This window comes from Haliaeetus albicilla, chromosome 12 (assembly GCF_947461875.1).
Source record: "Haliaeetus albicilla chromosome 12, bHalAlb1.1, whole genome shotgun sequence".
NCBI lineage: Eukaryota > Metazoa > Chordata > Aves > Accipitriformes > Accipitridae > Haliaeetus > Haliaeetus albicilla.
In genome coordinates this window covers 40547845-40571448 of record NC_091494.1, presented here as the reverse complement: position 1 = coordinate 40571448, position 23604 = coordinate 40547845, and the positions used below count along the sequence as shown (strand labels likewise).

The 23604-nt window shown below is 42.0% G+C and overlaps 1 protein-coding gene across 1 annotated transcript; it reads left to right on the top strand.

The window, feature by feature from the left end:
• Positions 1-837: 837 nt before the first annotated feature.
• On the top strand, positions 838-23389 carry LOC104318675 (ATP-binding cassette sub-family A member 9). The gene is made up of 37 exons (XM_069799364.1): positions 838-1482; positions 1695-1853; positions 2745-2845; positions 3210-3436; positions 4225-4363; positions 4834-5019; positions 5609-5741; positions 6414-6585; positions 7328-7386; positions 8367-8477; positions 8954-9129; positions 9460-9579; positions 9929-10067; positions 10604-10694; positions 11309-11448; positions 11907-12056; positions 12587-12746; positions 13046-13212; positions 13636-13763; positions 14194-14331; positions 14902-15015; positions 15450-15620; positions 15785-15898; positions 16071-16181; positions 16780-16848; positions 17407-17498; positions 18497-18617; positions 18953-19070; positions 19331-19422; positions 20157-20335; positions 20806-20881; positions 21396-21490; positions 22091-22213; positions 22471-22611; positions 22769-22848; positions 22940-22995; positions 23121-23389. Exons 1-37 carry the CDS (start codon positions 1278-1280, stop codon positions 23208-23210), a joined length of 4743 nt encoding a protein of 1580 aa, XP_069655465.1. The 5' UTR covers positions 838-1277; the 3' UTR covers positions 23211-23389.
• Positions 23390-23604: the final 215 nt, after the last annotated feature.

Below are 23604 nucleotides of genomic sequence, written 5' to 3'. Positions count from 1 at the left end.
TATGTAATGGGGATGTTTTAGGGTCTAGTTACAATATCTAGAGCAGATGAGCAGTGGCTTGCCAACAAACCGCGTGTCTAAGGCAAGGCATGAATTTGCTGCAAGAAATGCAGAATCTGAGGCTCAGCTCAGACGTGCAGCGCAGACCAGAGCTACTGCACTCAGGAGCTGGACTTGACACTGCTGCTGCTGCAGATCATGTCTGGTTTAAGTATTTTGAATGACTGCATAAAAAAAAAGAAATTAAAATTTATATCTTTCTTCTGTACGCCATCCAATCTTCTCACATTTTTAGTACAGGACAGACTGACTTTTCTGTTGTTAATTTTATGTAAATAGAGAATCAAACTATAGCTGGTTGAACGCTTCTTTCTACAAAGCCTCTTTGGAATGAAGGAGGAGGAATCTGTGCACGTGGAAGAGGCAGCTGAGTCCAGCCCAGCTCTCTGTTCCCTTGGATGATGTTGGGCTATTTCTTTTGAACTTCTCCTTGGTTGTCCAAACTGTAAAATGGAGAGAAGTTCTGAACCTTTGGCATGTTATTGGCTTCCTCCGAAGTGGTGTTTACCCAGGTAAATGTATTAACTTCCAGTGATCTCTTTTATTCTAAATGATATTATTTTCTTTCTCGTCCTAGGTGGAAAAATGCAGGGGATATTCAAGAAAGCCTCAAAAATCTTTCAGCAAACCCGAGCTCTCCTGTGGAAAAATATTCTTCTGGTGTGGAGGATGAAGATAGAAAGTTTTCAGGCAAGTACTGGCTCTTCCAAAGGAAAGTTACTATTTCCACTACAAAGTATTTTTACGTTGCATTGTTTTTATGCTAGGTGATATATGAAAAGCCTCAGCTGGTAGTGTGGTTCTCTGGAAAATGTCAACATTTACGCTTCTTCCCATGACGCTACAACATCACGGCAGAATAAGGGCTTGTTACAAAGCTGACTTATTGCTTTTGGTTGTTGATCCCATTTCTGCACTGTCCAGAGGAACACAATGTCCAATTCATGATCACGGGTGTAAAATTATCAGCAGACCTCGTTGGCTCCGGTACTAAGAAAACATGTTTTTCACTTGGAACATTCCTCATATTTTAAAATTATTACACCTGTGAAACAGCTCTTCCCCCTGTACAGAAAGAGGGCTTTCACGGCCAGAGGAGCTGGACCGTGCAGCCAGATCAACACGGGATGAGAAGGGTCCTTGAAGACACTTCCCATACCACCAGGTCACTGGGCTGCCGCTCACCTTTGCATTTCCTTCCTTTCATCTAGGAATGGATGACGTCATTGTTTTTTCTCTTAATAATACAAATATCATCCAGTTTGATATTCCACTACCCACGGCAAGAAATCCCTTATGACTTTCTTGGACGATTAGACGACCCAGCCTTTAACGCTACGGGAGTTACACTCGCATACACACCCGTCACGAACACCACCAGGCGAATAATGAGCAAAGTGGCTTCGGATTCTGCAATGACGGGTAACGCTGCTCTTAAATCCTTGTTAGAGCTGCCCTGTCTGAACTGACCCTCCACAGTCCTCGTTGGGGTGGGGGGAGAAAAACATTTGGACAACACAATTTTTGAGGGTACAAATTATCGCTGATGCCCATTTTAGTGTTGTTGCATGACTAAACAAAGTTTCAGCTGTGGTGGTTTTATTATATTTTTTTTTCTTTTTGTTTAATGACAGGTATAATAATAGAGGAGGAGGAAAATGAGAAAAAAATGGAAACCAGAGGAATTTTGGAGGAAGACATTATTGGTGTTGTTTTTAAGGATGATTTCTCCTACCGTCTCAGATTTCAAAGCTACAGTGTGGTGTCTCCAAATGATGTCTTTGAACACATCGGTAACAAAATAAATGAAACCAGAGAATTTGGGTTTACATTAAAACATGCTTAGATGGATCTCTGTGCTGCCATGCCACTCAGAAGGGCTCGAGACTGTATGTGCTAAGTGCTTCAAGAAATGTATTAATTAGAATTTGAGGTTTTGTTCACTTAGAAGGAAATAAACGTCAGAGAAAAAAGTTTTTAAGAACATGTACACATTATCCACAGCCCTTTTCGTCCCTCTCCCTTCTATGTCTTATCATGTCAAATCATGCCTGGGAAATGAGCATTGTGTGTGCACTGATAGACTTCTAACATACAGTGCATTGGCATATATTTAATGCACTAAAACATAAACCTGCACACACATTTGTCTACATTATTACTACTTTGACCAAATGCACCCCTATTGACTGAATAAAAGTAGTAAACTATCCGAAACAAAAAGTAAGCTTATTATCAGGTAAAAATCAAGTGAGTTCACCATTTGATGGGGGGAAAAAAAAAGTTTTTTGCCAAGAACTGGTCTTGGGAAATGGAAATGATGGAGAGGCTATTGATTCTGTCTACACAAGTCAGTTGGGCACGTTTACGGTTGCCATACTTCGAGCCTGGGCTCCTGCCAAAATAGGAGAGCTGAGCCTGGGCGGCTCTTCTGCACCATGAAGACAGACAGGGTTGATGCCACATCAGGTGGCCCATGGAGCCAAAGCCACCAAGTCCCAATACCACATTATTCCTGGAGAAAAATGGCTGCTCCAGGAAAAAGGCTGAGTAAAACTAAATCTTGATTTCCCAACTCTTAGGTCAAATACATTTTAAACCCCACACATTACACGTAAGCATTTATATACACATATATATGGAAATATATAGATAAAATTCTTAATTTTTTTTCTTTCCTACAGATACCTGCTCCAATTTTTCGTCAAGTAACTGCAAAGTTCCTTTGTACTGGTATGCAGGTTTCCTAACAGTGCAGTCCAGCATTGATGCAGCAGTCATAGAAGTAAGTATGATCATGATAGAAAATACGTTTTCTGTTCTTTCCAAACTTATGTGTAAATTTAAAAAAACAACCAAAAAAACCCCCAACACCAAACCAGTTCATTTTCTGTGATCATTAACTTTTAAAATATACAGCGTGATTCAAAAGTTAAAAGAATGATAGATCATTCTCGTGGCTCAAGGCAGCATTTGTGTCTATTACAAGGCAATACAAAAGATACTAAATATCAAGGTTATTTGGCACTTATAACTGTAATGTTGTTATTGACAGACTAATACTTTTAATGCTTATGAAAACCTGTTTGTTTTGATGTTGGCTGTTTCATTACAGCAAATCAAATTAATGGCTAATTTCTTTTCGTTAGGTGAAAACAAACCATTCCGTCTGGGAAGAGATGAAGTCAATTAGCGGTGTTCGTCTGAAATCACCCTTAATCAAACCTGTATATAAACTGGATTATATTTGGTTTATTATTTACATTACATTATGCTTCTCCCCATATATGTACTTTTTATCAGTGAAAGTTATAAGGGAGAAAAAGAAGCTCAAGGTATTAATGAGAGCGATGGGTTTGCAAGATATCGCATTCTGGTAAGTCTCATAGAAATAAACTGTGTAATTACAGGAATTATCTTATATATATAAGATGTATAGTAGCTTGCAGGATGGCTGTGGGTCTGGTACCACCGCTCAGCTGAGAAGCAGTAATTGCCCAGACTCCAGCAGCATTCACAATTGCCTCACCGTACGTCTGGGCATGCTGAAGCCAAGTTTTGCATGTTGTTGAAGCAAAACCTTTGCTACTTTTATCTGTAAAGGACCATTCTCTGGAGGATCTCAGTTTCCAAGCACATTGCTCTGATACAGAGGGGGTTTTGTTGTTGTTTCCTATACTTGGCTCTGCTCTCGTCCCCCAAAAATGAGAAAGCACTCTTCCAAGTAGCAGAGATGCATGTAGCAAGGTTCTTGGTGTTGAGGTGTTGCTTGCCTCCAGGAAATAGGTGACTATGCACAGAGAACACAAGAAGTGAAGAAACAACAAATTTTGGGGAAAACCACAAACGATGAAGCACAGGAGGGACATAGGGTCTATTAAAACAGGCTTCCAAAGCCACCTGAGCACGAGTATTTCACATCATTAGGAAAAGCGTTGAGAATAAGTGATCCTGGCTGCAGGGGATGCCCTGTGCCTCTTTGCTGGCATCATTTGGGTAGGTGCAAGACATGGATATTTGCACCTTTCCAGTCTGGAAACTGTAAATGGAAGTATATTTGGAATTACGAAGTATTTGAATTAAAAAGAGTGTGTCTTGTATTGGCTATGTCATGGCAAGTGCTGTCATGCACAGAGGCAAAAATAACTATGCCTTCATTTGTAGGTTATCCTGGAGTTTGCTGTACACCGTTTACGTTTCAATAACGGCAAGTCTGCTCACACTGATCACAATTAAAGGAGTCATCCATGATCACAGCTTCTCTGAAATATATTTTTTTTATTTCTTTTATGGCATAGCATCTGTAAGTCTGCTTTTGTGTTCTTAAACAATGCACAATTTTTTCCGTTTCCTAATTAAAACACCTGAAACTCAAAGACTACAGAGTACTCTAGGGCTGGGAGTTATATGAGAAAGGAACAAAAATTTCTCCACTACTGGGTTTTATTGTTATAATTTGTAGGCTAATATATCACTGCTATTACATTTTGGGAGATTCTGGCTTGAAATCAGGGTAAAGAGAGGTGCTGACACCAGCATTAATGGGAAGGCTGGGGAGGCCAAGAGGGGTCTGATCTGTCTGCCCCTATAGACCTGTCCTAAATATCAGAGCTGTCTGCTAAATGAGGCAAGCCTTGTGATGTGCCATTTGCATCTGTAGGGGACAACTGAAACTCAACTGGGTCTCTAATTTTGCTCATTGGATTTTCACGTTGTTTTTTTTAATTGCCAGCAGAAGTACATCCTGCTAACTACTGGTTTTCTCTTCTGCAGATTCACTTCTGTTTCATGCTCAGCTCCTTGTTAAAGCAGCCAAATATTGCCACTTTTGTGGGATTTGTCCTTTACGTCATCTTTGGATTCCTGGGCTTTTTGACACTGTTTGAAAAACTACCACCATCTTCGGAATGGATTTTTAATCTCTTCAGTCCTTTTGCCTTTACTGCTGGCATCTCAAAGGTATGTTCAAAATAAAGCCAGCACATCATAAAAGTTCAGCCCGCAGCAAACATGCTGCAGACTTCTGCCAGATAACAGTAGCTGCCATACGTAATTTGCATTGCCATAACAACCCAATCACACCCCTCTGCCCTAAATGCTTTGTGAAAAGAAAACTTTACTCCAAAAAGTACATGCCGATTCATAACAAATACAGTTGGACTGTCAACTGCATCATGAATTTTACCGGCTGTATATACAATAAATTTCAATCTCTGGAAAATTATCACAGCAGTGGGATGTGTCTGGTGGGTACCAAGATCTGCAAGAACTGTGAGGTCTTGAAGTGCTGACTTAGCAAATACCATGTGCACCACTCTTCTGGTATAGTAACGACTTCTGCACGATTTTGAATTCAGCTTACCGAAGCACTTCTGATCCTTGTGATCATAATAAATGTTGCCCCGCTTAGAAACAGCATCGTGCTCATGAGCGGGCATGGGTTTCTGGGAAAAACGGTCATGATGACACAGCAGTGGCTTGCACATAGTATTTCTGACTAAAGGAAGTGTTGCATCGGACTTGTGCTTTTTTCTTTTTTTTTCCCTAGATGGTAAAATTAGAAAAATATGGACCAGCTTTCACACCAGAATTGTACCCTTTCTTTAACCTATACCTCATACTGAGCCTTGACAGTGTCTTGTATTTGCTGTTGGCCATCTACTTTGATAAGGTTTTGCCTGGTGAGTAGAAGTGTGAGGGAAAGAACCCAAATTCCCTTGCATTTTTCTTCTATTATCCTCTCCCATTATAGGGGGAAAGTCGCCAAAGGGGCAGCGGGATAGAGCTGAGAAAACTGCAGTCTACGTGGAGCAACACAAAAGGTGTCCCGGTAGCGAGCTCGTCAGGTTGTGGAAAGGCATTTTAAGAGCAATGAGCCTTGCCACGTTACATCAGGGGATGAAAACTGGATTTGCTGGTTTGCTCAGGAAAAAAACGTTTGGGAAGAATCCAGTTTCCCAGAAGCTGGGTACATGTAGCTACCTCATTTGGCCCTGTCTCAAAAACAGGCTCCAAAAGGAACATTAAACCCTGCAGCGAGGCACCGAGATCCTACTCCAACATCCCTAACCACTGGGTTTAAAAGGATGTTGTAGGACTTGACCTGATTTTCCTATACCTTCTGGGCCAAAGAGCTTGTCCATGAGGTCTTTGCTGTGATCGTTCCCCAGCTGCATTTACAATATGGACGAGTGGACAACTTTAATTACAGAACTTACCAATTCTTTTACGCTGCTGAAAGTCTATATTCTGCAGCTATAGAGGAAGAGATGGCTGGACATGGCATTTATCAAAGTTGAGATGACAGGTACCAGTTTGGGGCTGATATTTCACCTTCTCTGTTTCTGAATTAGGCAAATATGGAGCACCCTATCCACCTTCGTTCTTCCTGAGACCATCGTACTGGTGCAAGCCCAGGACCGGGTACACGGGGGTGCGAGCTGGCAGCGAGAGCAACCACGGTCCTATCCCCAGCAATAACACCGAGCCGATGCCTCCAGGCTTTGATGGGAAGGAAGCAATTAGGTAAAGACTCCTGTAGGCATGAAAAATACAACACTATGTGTTATATTTGACTCTAGAGACCATAGCCATATTGCACTGGTAAATGTCAGACTGAGCCATCTAACATATAGAGATCAGGTTAATGGTAAGGATGTGAAAGGGAGGGTTTGTTCAGTGTTTCATTCTGCTCTAGACCTGGATTCGAACATTTATTAGACATCGTGCATCCTCTGTGCCAGGGACCGACTCGCTGCCCCGCACTTTCCTCTTTTCAGAGCAGCAGCAGCGAGTCTGTTCCCCTTCACCATCGTCTTTAAGAACACTGCTGATGGAGTGTGCTGCATAAAATACTGTTATTTACATCTTTATGTGGCTAGGTTGGCCCATTGCTGTTGCCGCCCATTGCTTATTACTAGAAAGCAAATACAAAACTGCTAAAATAATAACTAGGTCATCGCTTTTAATTGTATAACCACGTGTTTTCTCAGTCCCTAGGGACTCCTGCTTCATTCACTAAGTGTTCATTGAGTTTGACTTTGAAACTTTTTAAACATCTTTTAGAAAAGTGCATTAGCTAGATCTGCTTTAAAATGCACAAAAAACAAATTGCATAAAACCATCCTTCAGATGGTAATGAGTAGGACCAGTTTGAGGAGGAGGTTGAGAATATTCTTCCAGTAGTTTCCAAAGGTTACTTCGAGGCAGAGGAAACATGCCAAAATTGTGAGATTCAATAGTAATAGCTTGCTTACCTTTCCTTTAGACTAAACAATATTAAAAAAATATACAAGAAGAAGGACAAGAGAACCGAAGCTTTAAGGGGTAAGAAAGGTTTTGTAATTCTTTTAATTTCATTTTTCACTACATATGAACGCAAACTGTTTTGAAATGTACTGGATGTACTTAATTCTGCCTCCAGCACTGTTAAAATACATTATGCGATGGTTATTTCTGCTGGGGTAAATTACTGGCAAATTTCTACCAGGTTGTTATCTTCCTGTTCACTCCAGGAAAATTACCATTTATTGTATTTTGCTACAGCAGAAGTCTCCTTAAAAGCTGTGGGGTTTGCAGCAATGAACCACTGTAAAAATGCCCTCTCAAACCTCCCTTTCAAGATGTAAACTATTTTGGGCAAACAAAACTTGGCTATAGCCAGGGACCAAAATAACAAATCTGCTGTCACTGGCTGAGCAGTGTTCTCCAAGCACTCGCATGTCTGCCAGCTGCAGGTATGCAAGTAGTTGGCATAGTCGTAGCATAGTTGTGAGGTATTTATTAAATACCTTTGTTTAACAAGAACTCCAAGTGATGGTGAAAATATCAATATGGTCTGAAAGGTTTACATTGAATAAAAAAAACCCCAACACAAACAACCCACAAGAATACAAAATAAGTTTTGGTTTTTTTTTAAAGGAAATGAGGTAGCAAAGTCTGGCTGCTTTGAAATAACTCCTGAAATCTCAGGCGTTGGAAAGGCTATGGGCTCTTCACTTTCTGTGGACTTTCTCTTGAGCCATGCTAAAATAAAAGGTTATGAACCTTGTAGAAAATGGAAGGCAAAATTCTTTAAATATTAAAGTTAATACACTTGTTCCCTGAATTCAATCAAGACATGACTGAACGTTCCTTATTAAGTTTAGTCCTAACTTCTGAAGATGCAACCCATGTTTTTGGATCTGTGTTTTTGCCTCTCAGCTTCAAAAGAAATGTCACTCCTCTGTCATACCTGGCAGCAAGCTACAGGTACGAGTCTATTTCTCACAAACTTTCATCCTAATATTATCCTATTTTTATTCTAGGTTTGTCCTTAAATATATATGAAGGCCAGATCACTGCATTGCTTGGTCACAGTGGATCTGGAAAAACTGCTCTCTTACATGTGCTCAGTGGATTTTCCAAGCCTTCAGCTGGTAAGATGATGGACCTGGATGCTGAAGAGATGCTGTTTGTTTTTTCAAGTGTAAGGGGGTAAAGATGCAAAAACCCAAGTTTTCCCGCAGTCATTCAGTCTGGCTTGTTGTCAGTGCAGATTGCTGCTTCAACACGAGCTTCACGGCTAATCCCTTGTGGATACAGTCATGTGTGCAAGCATACACAGATGGTTATTTCTCCATCTGGATGGCCTGATGTTTTCCACGAGCTGCATACCTATAGGAAATATGTTTTAGTTCTTAAGGGAGAAATTTGGTGCTCTGAAATACTTTTGAGTGGTATTAAAGCTCTAGACAACTCGAAGATATTTTGCCTTTTTTTTTTTAAACACTTGAGAAACATCCACAATGCTGGAATTAATGTCAAAGGTATGAACACAAAGCAGTTTGTTTTCCCCTTATAACCGGGAAATACTGTACAGTATGAAATTTGTTTCCTTCATTCCCGTGTGCAGGTTCTGCAACGATCTACAACTACAAAGTTTCTGAAGTACAGGATATGGAGGGAATTCAGGCGATGGTTGGGATTTGCCCCCAATTTAATTTGCATTTTGAAGCCTTAACGGTGAAGGAAAACCTGAGAACTTTTGCTCACATCAAGGGGATTCAGTGGAAAGAAGTAGAGCAAGAGGTTGGTATGTGCTTGTCAGTCACTGACCTCTGTTTCATGGCATCTCAGACAGTTTGAGCTTGCTTTATAAAAGATTATCACCAGCATCTTGTTCTGTGGAAATGAGAGCAATCCTAATTTAGGGGAGAAGTGATTTTTCAATTCTTTCTTATCCTCATGTCCTAAGAGTTAGAATTCAGATTTGCAGTATTTATCTCTAAGCAAAGCCATTTAAAACAGATAAGTTTTAAATCTTGAAGTTATACTCTCGTGTACTGTGTGTAGCCATTTATCAATTAAAAGGCAAACAGTGCTTTGGAAACCTGGCTCTTGTCTTTTTATATTGCCAAGGTGCAGAAAGTTCTCACGATGTTGGACCTCACTGACCTTCAGGACGTTCGCTCCAATGCTCTGAGTGGGGGACAAAAAAGAAAATTGTCTCTTGGAATTGCAATTTTAGGGAATCCCCAGGTAGGGACCGGTCATATTTACACATACACAACATGTACGGTTTTAGCATGTAGCTTTGTATTTTGACTTGGCACGCAGACATTTGTGCTTTTCCCTTGGCACTCCAAGTCTGTTGGCTCACTAATTCACTCAGCTGTTGGAAAGATCGAGGAACCTAGGTCAATGAGAACCATATTTTAAATTAAAAGGATAATAATATTGTAATAGAAGAAAGAGCATTAAAAATGGCTGATATTTGAGGATGCATTTTATTCTTAGAGTAGGATCATCAAAAGCATGAAATGAAATTATATAAACACAGAAATGCCAGCTTGGACACGTGGAGGTCTGATCTTATTCACCTTTGCAGGTGTTGCTTTTAGACGAGCCAACAGCTGGGTTAGATCCCTGCTCCAGGCACCACGTGTGGAGCCTTCTGAAGGAACACCAGGCTGGACGCGTGACATTCTTCACGACCCAGTCCATGGAGGAGGCTGATGTTCATGCTGGTGAGCCCAGATTTTCACACCGTAGTTGACTACAGTTTGCAAATGAGGGTTTCCCATTGCAGAGCCCATGTATGGGTCCCACCATGATGCCGTCTGTGCTCTCTGGACATGGTTTGTCTGATAGCAACCACCCAACCCAGGCTGAGCAAAGGCTAAAACGGGACTAATGTGCCCCTCCAAGACCTTGCTTATGCTCTGCTTCAGGATGGAGCAGTTGCATATTACCTGGATATACCGCGAGCAGCACCCCCACAAATTAGTGATATTGCTTGAACTGATATTTTTGCTATTTCCTTATTGCTCCTGGGCTGCATGGGCAACTGTCCACAAGCCTGTAAGACTGCATAATTAAAAGATTAACCTTGATGCTTAGGAGAAAGGCAGCGGTTTAAAAAGAAACCTTCAGCACTGGCCTGGTTTTACTCCTCTTGACTTCATTAGAAAAATGTCTGTTGGTTTCAGAAGGAGCAGAGTGAGATAGGTCTGCTGCACTGCTGTAAATTCCCCTTAACCCCTTTGTATTCATACCTCCTTAGATCGGAAAGCTTTCCTGTCAAATGGGAGATTACAGTGTGTTGGCTCATCTCTGTACTTGAAGAGAAAATGGGGAATTGGCTATCACTTAAGGTAAAGCCTTTTCTTTTTGGTCATCATGCTTTTTATGAAAAGCTTCTAGTCGATGTGCCTATGTTCTTGTAGAGTCTGTGTCTCTATAGAGTTTCTATATAGAGTAATAGAAATCTTGACAATTCATTTTAGAAGACTTTTGAGGCTGCCAAAAATATGTTGCTTTGGATAGCAAGCTGCTTTTCTTTGGAACCCGATCCTGAAGGCTCTGAGCATGTACCTAAAAAGACTTTGCAACCTGCTTTGAAGCCAAAAGGGGACCAGAGTAAGATGAATTTCAATTTCCACATATTCCATGGTGCCAGAGTGACATACAACAGCTTTAATGTGAAGTTGTTCTTCTTTGAATTTTAATTTCTGTGTTCTTGGTTTAGCAGTACTGGCCAGGATCATTATTCTTAACCTCAACTATTTCTTGCATGCATGGCAAAACCAGGGGCACTGCAGATGTCTATAAAAATTCCCACTGAAATGCTGCCCAGTTCTGGAGGTTTTCCTATGGCCTGAAGAACGACCACTGGCTTTGTATTTTAAATGGATGATGCATACCTTTTTTTTTTTTTTTTTTTTCCTCCTCATTTAATATCATAGCAGTTGCTTTTTAATACAAACAGGATGCGCATAAACGAGCTGTGTGACCCTGAGCTTACATCATCCCTGGTCAGACAGTACATCCCCGATGCCATGCTCAAAGGACAGAAAGGGGACGAGCTGTGTTATATGCTACCTCTGGAAAACACTGATAGCTTCCCAGGTAAGACAAACCTGTCGTTGTACCTGTTGTAAAGAGAAACCAAGTGGTGGGAAAAGCAGAAAGCAAAGTTGCTGTGAAGGGAATAACTATATTCCGTGGTCCATACTGCATGGGAGCTGCATAAACGTCAGCCTTAAAGAAAGCCTCTAATGGACATGCTAATATTAATAATGCAGATGAACAAAAGAAAATCCACCAACTAATCTACAAACCAAAGTCCACTGAGTCTCCTCTGGTTTCAGGATGAGATTTCTCCTACCAGGAAGGCCCATAGTAATCAAGAACTCTGAATTTTCTACTATTTACCTCTAAAGAGTACAATAATTTTGCCATGGCTTTTAAGTTATGGAGATAATGATGCGAATGCTAGAATGTACAATATGCATCATGCCAGTCTAGTTTTGAGCAGAAACTCTGCCTTGGTTGCTGGGCTGAGTCTGGTTGTTTCTATTGTGCAGATCTGTTCAGCCATCTCGAGAGCAGTCTTTTGCAGGGGGTTGTTAATTATGAGGTTAGCAGGACAACCCTGGAAGATGTTTTCCTGAAGCTGGAGCACGATGAAGCCATCGATCAAGAAGTTAAAACGTTGACTCCAACTGGCAAGTGTGGTATGATTAAGGTTCCGTGTATACATATGTTTTAATTGAATGTCTAATGGGTTTCTGTTCAATGTGAATTTTGGTAGTTTTTGGTAGGTCAAGAGTTGCAGTTGTATTCAACTTTCCTTTAGTGAAGAATATCTTCTTGGAGAAGTCTAGATGATTCAGTCTTGACTTCCCACAGGCTTTTAAGCACAGGAATTCGAGACTGATGTTGGAAGGGTGTTTGCCTTTGAAGGGTATACTGCCCAGACCAGGAGGTGGGAAGAGATAAACTAGCCAGAAGGCATTTCACAAGGCCAGTGAAGTTATTGGACATGTTGCCATATGAGCCCAGGTTCAGCCAGTCTGAATTCACCGATATAAATTATGTTCTGGATAAATTATGGCCCATTTTCTCTGCCCTTGTTTCTTTTCTGGCTAAAAAATAAAAGCATTCCTCTATTCAGAACAGAAGATCCTTGTTGATTGTTTGAGATTAAAGCGTGTTCTTCGAACGCTCTTTGTGGATAATGGTATTTCTTGTGATGAACATGCAGAAGAAGGAGACCTCGAGGAGAGGGACCAAAGCCTCCCGGTGTTTTCCGAGCAAGGGAGCGTGGCAGTGAGTGGGATGGCACTCTGGAGGCAGCAAGTGTGTGCCGTCATGAGAGTTCGCTTCTTAAAACTAAAGCACGACGGAAAGTTTCTCAGGTCCATGTAAGTACGGGAGCTCTCGCCTACTCTGCAGCCCTCGTGCTGGCTTGGTGCTTTTCAAAGGATTTGATCATTCCCTTGAGTGACTGGGGGAAGGCTTAAATACTGGTGGAGGTGTTTAGAAGCAGAGAATTATGTAGAAAATGTTTAAAAGCTGCAATAATAAGGACAGTGGGAACTTACTGGTAGAGCTCTGAATTGCTTAAGTTTTAAATTTCCCCTTGTCTTTCTCAACATAAATCACATAATTAGTTAAAGGTGGAGTTCCCCTAGACCCACTTATGGTCTGTTTTTCCATTTAGATTGCTGTTCTTCGGAATATTTATCCTTCCAATGCTGATGATTTTCATTGAATTTCAACTGTGGGACAGCTCCACTAACTGGGAAATGACAGCTAGCTCGTATTTTCTTCCCACTAAAGAGAAAATTCGAGATAAATCAACAAATCTTCTCATCTTCAATGATACAGGTGAAGAACACATGATGTTGATTCACTTTCTGCACCACTCTAAGTCCTCTTAGAGTTGATAGACCAGCCTTGCCTTACTCTTTCTGTATGTTCTTTTATATATTTATGGCTTTGGGAGGTGTTTTCTTCTGAGCAAAAGCAAATCCAGTTTTAGTGATGACAACCGAGTAGCGGATATTTAAGAGAGTAATGAACTAGGCAAATTAAAAAAAAAAGAAAAAAGCAATAAACAAAGTAAGTATGGAAACATACATTCTATTTAACCAGTTTAATTAAAATAGAAAAAAACAGAGAAAATATGTTTGCATAGATTCTGAATGTTTGGATTTTTTTAACATACCTCTGCAAGTGGGAACTTGTCTATATGAAACTGTTTATTTTTAAAGAAAAAAACTCTAATTTCTGTTCTTGATTTGATTTCAGGTTCAGAAATTGAGGATTTCATTGCTGCTTTGAAAACTCAAAACATAATCCCAGAAATAACTCTTGAGAAAAACATCACAAGCATTCCACTGTATAATGGAGCTATAAAAATATCCCTGGAAGGCAAGGTGAAGGATATTTTTTCTTCTTTCATCCTGTATGTCAACAGGATTTTCTGAAATGTGTTTAAATGAGGCACAGTGAAATACACACACCAGCAAGAGGGAGACTATTTATTTGACATATTAAATAATACGGGTAGTCCTGTTTGTGGGAAACCAGGATTATATTTGGCTCTTTCCACTGTATGCTTCTTTACAGTGATCTTTAGAGAAAAGCATTAACGCAAGTTTTTTGTGCTTTTCTCCAGAAATTGTGTCTTTATCAATTATTTCGCTCGTGGTACCTGTTAGCACACTTCCAGGTCTCCGTCGTCTCACCAATAAAACTGTCTGCCTTTGTCGTTGCTTTTCTTTAAACCCTTCACATCTGGTCAACTCATCTTCACCCAGGACCTCATGGACATGACGGTAACGTCTTTTGCTCTTACATCTTCAGAGCTACCGATTCACGGTCATGTGCAGCGCAGAACCCATCAACTGTTTCCCCGTGCTCGTGAACATCCTCAGCAACACCTTCCTAAGGCTCTTCAATTCCACCGCGCGCATCCGTGTCTGGAGTGAGCCCTTTTACAATGTGAGCGTCCTGCCTTTCTCGGTGAAAATTAATTTAAGTAGCCATGCTGAAGTGATAAGGGCTGGATGGGTTGGAAGCCTGGTTGGATGAGCAACCTCCAAGATGTTGGGGTCAGTGGTCCAATTGCTGGCCGGTTCCTTGGGGCATTGCTCGGCAGTCAATACCAGTGCTATTTAATGACAATTTCTTCTGCAGTGTTTAAGAGCTCTGTAGGGTTTCAGTGCCATAAGATATTTAAGCTTCTACTGTGTGGCAGTGTGGTAGGAATCCAGCAGTAATACTTGCAAGCCTCACTTTTCTTCAGCATCTCTTTGGCAAGAATCAGCATGAAAAAGATGGTCTCTATCCTGAAAAATTTACAGTAATTCCAATACTTTTTGCAAATTCTAAGATGCTAAGTGTTTGTTTGTTTGTTTGTTTTATTGCCTTGTTTTGTGTTCTTAAACACAAACGACTTACCATTAGTGTTATTGCTGACTTGCATGTTTAACCATCACATGAGTGCCGAGCTAGCTAGATTTTCCCTGGGCAGCTGTTGATTATTAATGACTCTGAATTTCTTTTCCACAGACACAAAGCCCAGAACTAAAGAGTGATATTTTTTTCGTCTGTCTCAGCTACATGCTCATTTTGGCTGCTGGTTTGCCTCCTCACTTTGCAATGAGCAGCAGGGAGGATTACAAGGTAAAAAGCAGGTGCTGAAAGTGGTCTTACACAAGAAGCGAATGCAAATACAATGTCTCTGGAGAGCAGTTCATGTACCAGCGGCCTGGCTGGCATTTCTAGGTAGGATGCTAGAAGAAATACAGCCACACAAGCACAACGTCGTACCAAAGCACGTTACCCTGCATCTCCGGGAATCAGCTGGGGCTCAGAACAATTTGGGTGTTAATAAAGATTTTGGGGTCAGGAGGATTTTTTTATTTTTTTTCTCTCCCTTTTTAAGAATTATGTGGTTTTAAACAATAGTAGAACTGAGAAAGAATTGAAAGTGCTTGGGAAGGAGAGGAAGGCTCAGCCAGGGAAGGGAGGAGTGAGGGTAGTGGAGAAGGAGGAGGAGCAGGAATGATGCTTTAGGCTCTTCTAAATCAGTCCCCTTTTCCCATCTGACTTCGCAGCTCCGGGCTCGCGCCCAGCTGCGGCTCGCGGGGCTCTTCCCCTCGGCATACTGGTGCGGGCAGGCACTGGTGGACGTCCCTCTCTTCTGGACCCTGCTGTGCCTCATGTTCGGCGTTCTGCTGCTCTTCAACCGCTTCTGCCCCTTGCCGGCCAGCACCGTGCTGCCCCTGGTGAGCTTTTTGCGTGTGGGAAAACGGGCAGACACAAATCCCCCTCCCTTGTTTCTCAGTGAGTTTTTGGGTTAAATATTTTCATTAAAAGGGACTGCTCCAGATGGGTTTTCATATGTCCACATCCATCTCCTTGTTGCTGATATCAGTCTCTCTCTCTCTAGATCATTTGCGTCATTGGTTACGGAGTATCTCTCGTCCTTCTCATCTATTTAATCGCTTTTAAGTTTCGCACTGGACGAAGCAATCGTTACATTTGGTCTTTCATCTTCATTCTGGTAAGTGAAGTGAATCTTCACTCTGAAGTGTTTGATTTACACATCTTGCCACTTGAGGTTTCATTTTTCAAATATATTGATACTCGCAAGAGCAACCCAAATCAGTGACAAATAGCCTATTTTTAAGCAACAATACATTAATATTGAAAATACTTTTTCTGCTTTATTCCAGGTGAATTTCACTCTCTATATGCTCAGTGACCTACACGAAGAGTTTTACTTCACCGTCTCTACTTTGATTCCTGTGTTTCCACTGCTGGGCTGGTTGATGTTTTCCACACCAGTAAGTAAACACATCCTACTAAATTCAATAATGGTCCTAGTGGTGCGAACTGGAAAAGCAAGAGGGACTTTCCAAATTCCCTGTCTCAAAGTGCCAACTGTCAAAAAGACAGAGTGAGGAAAGACAACAGGAGAAGAAAAAGTCCAGGCTGGGGAGTGAGAGAAGGGATGAAGATTTGACTTGTTAATCCTTTCTTTGATTGGGATTTTTTTGGTTTGTTTAGTTACAAAAAAAGCTGTTACAATGACTGTATTTTGGCAGCCAGGGTAGCATGGGAGGGGAAGGTGGTGGAGTGGGAAGACCTGCAGGGATGAAGTGAGCTGGCAGAAGGAGGTGAGAGGATTGAGAAGAGAGAAGCAGTGATAGAAAATGTCACTCTAACCTGGCTGATTTGAGGCACCTCTGAATTAGCTATAGCCAAGGAAGCTGCAGTTCTTTGAGGCAGTATGAACCCCCAGAAATAAGTACAGATCAAAGCTCCTTTATCCCATCCTGAAGAAAAGCTAAGCATCCCTACATCCCATACTTGCTCCAACCCTGCACTGAGGCACACAGTGCTAAGGAATTTTTCTAATTTACTGATATTTTTTTCTTGTAGCGTTTCTCATCGTTTCACAGTGTTGGTCTTCTTGAGTCATGGAATCACATCTTCGTAGCTGTCTTTGCAGTAAGGAGCAATTTGATGACGGTTGTTTTGGAAAAGATGACTGTTCTAATGCAATGGACTTGCGCTGGGCTTGTATAACTCTCCTCATAAATAAAGCATGGGTTATGTGGTCAAAGTTTCACATTAAATGTTGGCAGGGCAGGTACATCCAAGTAATCATGGGCTTGTGTCTCATCTGACCCCTGGATGCTGTACCATACGTGCAAAAAATGGTGGGGGGATTAAACACAGATCATGTATAAGGCAGAGACATTATTAATCAACTAATCAGTCTAATGCTGCTTCTACAAATGAAAGATGTGATCTCTGCTCCTGGAGGATGTCTGCTGGGGTGCAGATTATCTGAGCTAAAATTGCAGTATGAAGTCAAGGCTTTTGCAAATGATCTGCATATGAGATGGAAATGTATGCAAAGCATCAATTTAACTTCTGCCACTTTTGGACCTTTTCAATAGCCAAAGTAAATGAGATAGGTCCCTCCATCCCCTTAGAATTAAAATTAATCGAGTGTGTTGTTACCTTGTCTCCATACAAACCTAATTAATTTTTGCTTTTTAGCCTTACATCCATTGTGTGATTTTTGCTTTTCTCCTGCGCTGTTTGGAGATGAGATATGGAGAAGCAGTTACCAGACTTGATCCTGTCTTCAGGTGTGTCCCGGGCAGCCGGGGTACCTTGTCTGTGGGGTGGGCTCGGTGCTGCACAGCCAGGCAGGACCCTCCTGGCTCACCCCCGACAGCAGGAGGAGGGGAAGAGTGAACTTAAAAACATTTTGCAAACTGTGGACAAACCCCATATTTTTAGCTTTAACCAGTTTATCTGGAGGAGGGGGGAATTCAGAATGAAGGGAGGGATTTTTTTATTCCTTTGGGTCATTACGGTTTCCAACTTTACTTACTGGAGTTCCCCTGAATGTGTCTGGAGACAAATTCCCACCCAGTGTGTTGCAACAGAAGGTCAGTTGAACTACAATGTCCTAGAGAGAATAGTAAATGTGATTTGAGGTTGGTTTTTTTTTTTGATTAATCTTCATAGCTGAGGTTTCAGGACATTTCACTACAGCCAGCTAAATTAATAGTTACAAATTGAAATCCAACATTTTAACTCCTTTTCAAATATGTCAGTATTGCTCTCTGCAGGGTGGAGATTTCCCCTAAAGCTTCATCAGGCTGGGCTCATGTGCTACCTGCTCTCTGCTTCTCTGTCACCAACAGCGTGCTGCTGACCACCTAAGTCATGTGGGAGAAGATCTGTAAAAAATATTAAATTGTCAAACATCAACAAATGTAATTCAGCTAGGAGCTAGATGTCCAAATAGCTTTGAAAACCTGCCCCATGTATTTTAATTCTCCTTGAACAGATCACTGGCATGTGTCGAGCAGGGGACCAGTCAATACTTACTGATGAAGGAAAAGCTAAAGCTGGCCTTTATTTTCTCATGCATGCCAGTGGGATTTTTTTTTTTTAATTTTTTTTTTTCCCCTCCCATGAATCAATATATGAGCAAACACTGTTCGTGGAACAGCTCCCTGAATTCAAATAAATTTTGCAGGGTGCTGCATTGGCACTGCCCTGGGAACAAACTTGTAAACCCAAGCCTTTTTGGAAGCGATTCCCGGTGACACCATCTCTCTTCCTCTGCTCATAGGATCCAGCGGAGGAGAGCGGTCACCCACCAGAACAGGGACCGTCCTGGGGAGGAATCCCCAGAAGTCCAGGCAGAGAGGGAGAGGGTGAGGAGCGTGATGACTTCCCTGCAGCAGGAGGAGGTGAAACCAGCCTTCTGGCTTGTTTTCTTTTTCATTCTCCATCTCCAGGTCTGTCTCTGCTTTCTTACCTCATGCATTTATTATTTACTGATCTGATGTCCAAGTGCACATCTCGCCATCCAGCCCACGGTCGCCCTGGCACCAGAAGGAGATGAGCTGGCACTATATTTTTATTCCCGTTCTGCTTTTTTCTTTTTTTTTTTTCTGTTGCTCGGTTTCCTGGATTTTTAATTTAGAAATTTTCTCTTTAAAGAGTCATACTTAATGGTAAGAACAGATGAGCTGTCTCATGGGATAGAAGGAGAGTTTTTATTTCCCACTTCGTCTCTTCACAGGAGTCAGTTATCATTGTCAACAGTTTGCGCAAGGAATATGAAGACAAGAAAGCCAGTTCCATCTTTAAGAAAAAGAAGAAAGTTGCTGTCAAAAACCTCTCTTTTAGTGTTAAAAAAGGTTCAAGTATCTTGCTGCACTCCCTATAAATGACTAAAATCTAATGTGAAGGTCACATTTGGAGACCATGATTTTGTTAGAATTTTTTTGTGTGACACCAGACCCAATGCACCCGGGCTCCTCCATTCAGTTTTAATTTATGGGGATAAGTTAATGAACAACCCTTTCTCCTACTGTACTTTTAGCTATTGCCTAGCACACAGGGAAGAAGGTCTCATTAAAAATAACTATTATTAACAGTTCTTGCATATTTGTTTCAGGAGAAGTATTAGGTCTGTTAGGACCCAACGGATCTGGAAAAAGCACAACTATAGACATGATTTCTGGAGATGTAATGGTGACTGCTGGGGAGGTAGGTGATTCCTTTGGAGCAGCTGGGGGGACGACCTTGATGCCTTTATAAATTAAGGGTGTGATAAGGTGATCTGGTAACGCAGCCCTTATGTCAGGGAATTTATGTACATGCAAACCTGGATATTTACAGAAGTAAGAAGAAAGTGTTGATTTACACAAAGCGCATTCTAGTTTTCATCAAAATCAGTGTTACAGTTTTAAGGGTTTGAGCTACATAAAATCTTCGATGTGCATTTGAAACCCATCATGAAATTTCACAAGACCTGTAAGAAAAGTTGACATCTAAAAAAAAAACCAACCCTTCTTCAAAAACAGCCTTGCAAAACCAGGAAATTGAAAACTAATGTGAACAGGGTTGGGCCAGTAACAATCCATCACTTAATTATGTGCAGGGTGATTAATGACATGTGCTGGGCGAGGGCAAATACCACTGCTGTTACAGATTTGGGACTGAATGTCTGAAATAGAAAAGTACTACTAGGAAAAGCTAGTCTCATGTTGGTACTATTACCCAAAGTGGTAAATACTGTTTGGCTTTGTGAAAACGCTGTCCTGGATTCAGGTGAGCAGAAGCCGTGGTAGATGGAGATGACCACCCCAATGATGACGGCCTTCCTCTCCCACGTGCTAACGAGGTTCCTCACAACACAGGAGCAAACACGACCAAGGGGGTTCATTGATTCACCCCAGGCTAAAACGTTATGACTACGGAGGTGTGTGTGTTTTGTGCAGGTGCTGCTCAAGGGCTGCGATGCGGCTGCCTCGTCCCCAGGGCAGGAGAGCCCGGGGTGCCTGGGCTGCTGCCCGCAGCAGGACCCGCTCTGGCCAGACCTGACGGTCCATCAGCATCTGGAGGTGTACGCCGCCGTGAGAGGGATGAGGAAAGAAGATGCCGTTGTTACCATCAGCCGGTATGAAGCCAGATGGTTTTAGCTTTTGGTTCGTCCTCTCTCCAAAGGTATAGGACAGGGAAAGGTTTTTCTGCTAACAAACCTGGCTAGTGTGATTAAGAGACAGCACCTTCAGTGCCTCTTTACCTTGGAGAAATAGGATCTCCTTCTAATGAGATCTGCTGCTTTAGAATATTCTCAATCCCTTGTCAATGAAGATTTTACCCCTAGTTTATCTAGAAAACATCAGAAAAAAACTAAACTTGCTCCAGTTCATGACCAGTTACATGCGTAACTCAGTTCTCTCATTAGCCGCACTTACTGTCTTGAGTTTCTGCAAAAAATCCTTAATTTACTATCTGAGCTGTAAGTACAAGGTGATGCATATCAGCTAAAACAAGTATGTTAGTCTCTGGTTCCTCAGTACCCTTGACACAGCATTAGCAGAGAGAGATGGTCACTTCAGCATTATTCCTTTCCATTCCCCACAGCATAGCAAAGGCCTTGGATCTCCAGAAGCATTTAAAAACCCCAGCTAGGAGGTTATCTGCCGGAGAAGCCAGAAAGGTACGTGTTAGATTTGTGTTTGCTACTTGAGCAAGTCCTGCTCTTTCTTCCTTGAACGTGGTGCACAGAAAACCTTCAGCAGAGTGGGTTCCTGGCATGATTTGTTTTCTTGAGTAGCTTTGAATCCAGCCTGGCAGGAACCCCTCCCCTCCTCTTTCCCCACTCTCCCATGTTGTGTGTTTAATAAATGCTAACCACAAATTGGATTTACAAGGTAATAACCTCTTCATGCCCCACCACATGCATCTGCCAGTAAATGGGACGGAAAACCACTTTCAGATCTTTGGCAGGCTTGGGAGTTTTGGGGAAAGCTGATTTTAGGAGATTAAAATGTTAACTAAGAACACCTAAGGGTTTGGGTTGTTTTTTTTTTTAATCCCTGTTCCTCCTGCATTTTGGAATCAAGAGCTCCAGCTTCTAAAAGATTCACAGGGATTAAGATGTAGCAGGACAACACACCAGTTTTGCAGGTAAAGTAAAAGCAGACCTGACCTGAGTGTCTCTCCCATTTCAGCTGTGTTTTGCGCTGAGCATCCTTGGAGATCCGACGGTAATGCTTTGGGATGAGCCGTCAGCGGGCATGGACCCGAAAGGGCAGCGCCATATGTGGTGAGCAGCCCTGTTTTAGCAAAGCTGAGAAGTGTGTAACAGGTTTAACAAGATGGGTTTTACCCTCCCTATCGTAATAATTGTTGAGCAGGCAAAGAGGTTCTGCCTCAGTGGCAGAGTACATCTGTATTTTCTCTTTTTCCTAATGCACGGGGGATGGGGTACCACTTGCTAAACTCCTTATTCAGCAGGCAGTAAGCCCTTGCTAACCACCAGATGTAATCTTAATGGTAGTGCACCCCAAAAAAATCTAAGTAGACACCAGGTGAACCCATGCATTTGGTACAAAAGACAAAAATTCTGGTTTTCTTCAAAGTAAGAGAAAAAAATATAGGTAGTTCTTCCTTTTCGTCATTCAGACCTAGTGCTTGCTCTGGCTTTTCGTCAACAGTTTAGAATTTCGAGGGCTGCTGACATGGCAAATTGCAACATAGGATTTGCATCCACGTGTGATCTTTAAGCAAGATAACTGAAATCTTTTAAATAGTCATCCACTTCTTTATAATTTTATCATTTCAGTTGGTTTTGGGGAGAGAGACATAAACCAGGAGATTTTCTCTGCCTGTTCCTGGGAAGTAACTGTGATCCCTCTGTTCCCAGGAAAGTGATTCAGTCTGCCATGAAAAGCAAGGATCGGGCAGCCATCCTCAGCACACAGTACCTGGAGGAGGAGGCGGCGGCGATGTGTGACCGGGTGGCCATCCTGGTGTCGGGGCAGCTACGGTGGGCACCGGGGTTGCGTTGCTCACCGGGATGCTGCGCTATTTTTAGCCTGGGGTTTTGTTGGGTTTTTTTTCCTTCTTATAATCTAATAGAAACTGTTGGTTTGGATTGTCCCGGTTTTCTGAAGGAGGTAGGTTGTTTTAGCAGCACAGTATAAGCAGCTGATGAACAAGAGGATGTATATTTGCTGCTCATACCCAGTGATTGCTTTATTTGCTGATTCTGATGGTTTGAACAATATTTTCCCTCCTCTGCAGGTACATCGGCTCCCTTGAGGAGCTGAAAAGTAAGTTTGGCACAAGTTACCACCTAGAAGTCAAAATGACAGACATGGGGCAAAGCGATGCTCTCCACGCTGAAATTCTGCAACTCTTCCCCTACGCGGCTCGGCAAGAAAGGTCACTACCCTGTGGGCTGCACACCCAGCCCAGCCTTGTTCTTATTGACCTTGCTCAATAATTTACGTGGGAGTACAGTAACACTACAAGCAACCCTAAACATTGGTGTTGAGTCACAAACTGATGAATTAATTATTTTTTTTAATGACTTTTTCAGGACTTCTTCTTTGCTTACCTACAAGATACCAATAGAAGATGCATTACCTCTGTCCCAGGCTTTCTCCAAGCTAGAAGCAGGTAAAAGGAAACAATCAGTTAAGTAAGAAGATTGCTTTCAAATTGTTCATACAGATTTGTTTTTAAGGATGCTTTCTCCATCCCTCCGCAGCTAAACAGAATTTCAGGCTTGAGGAGTACAGCTTGTCATTGCACACTTTGCAACAGGTATGTTGATGTAGAAGTTACAGGTTAAAAACTGCTTGTATAAAAAGAAGAAATAGCCTTTGACCAGTGTAAATACTGTCAGTCCTTGGCAATAACAGGGTCATTTCTGCTGCGGCACGTTGCAGGTGTTTGTAGACCTCACCAGAGACCCAGAGGAGCATGACCTGGATGCAGCATCCAACGGGGCTGTGGAGCGGAGACCGCTTCACGCCTGAGCCCTTGGAGCCACAAAGGAAAATATTCAGTGTATTTCATCAATGTTACTGATATGTGTGATCAGATGCAGCCCTAGGACTTGGTTACTCATGTCACAACACATACTGCTCTGCAGGTTTTCTGCCTCACAAAGAAAAAAAGAATGGTTCTTTTAATAAAGCCTTTATCCTTTGACAAATTGATGCCTGCTGTTCATCTGTACCCCTGCTCAGACTGACTCGTGAAGATTCGCCGCACTGAGGAATAACCCTGCCGGGATGAATTTCTGGTCCCAAGGTAGCGAGGTGGGCACTGCGGCTGTGCGTGGGGGCTCGGTCGTTGGAGAGAACCATGTGCAAGCTCAGAGGAGGGTCTGAAACCCTCACTCATCCATGGCAGGAGGACACCAGGGCT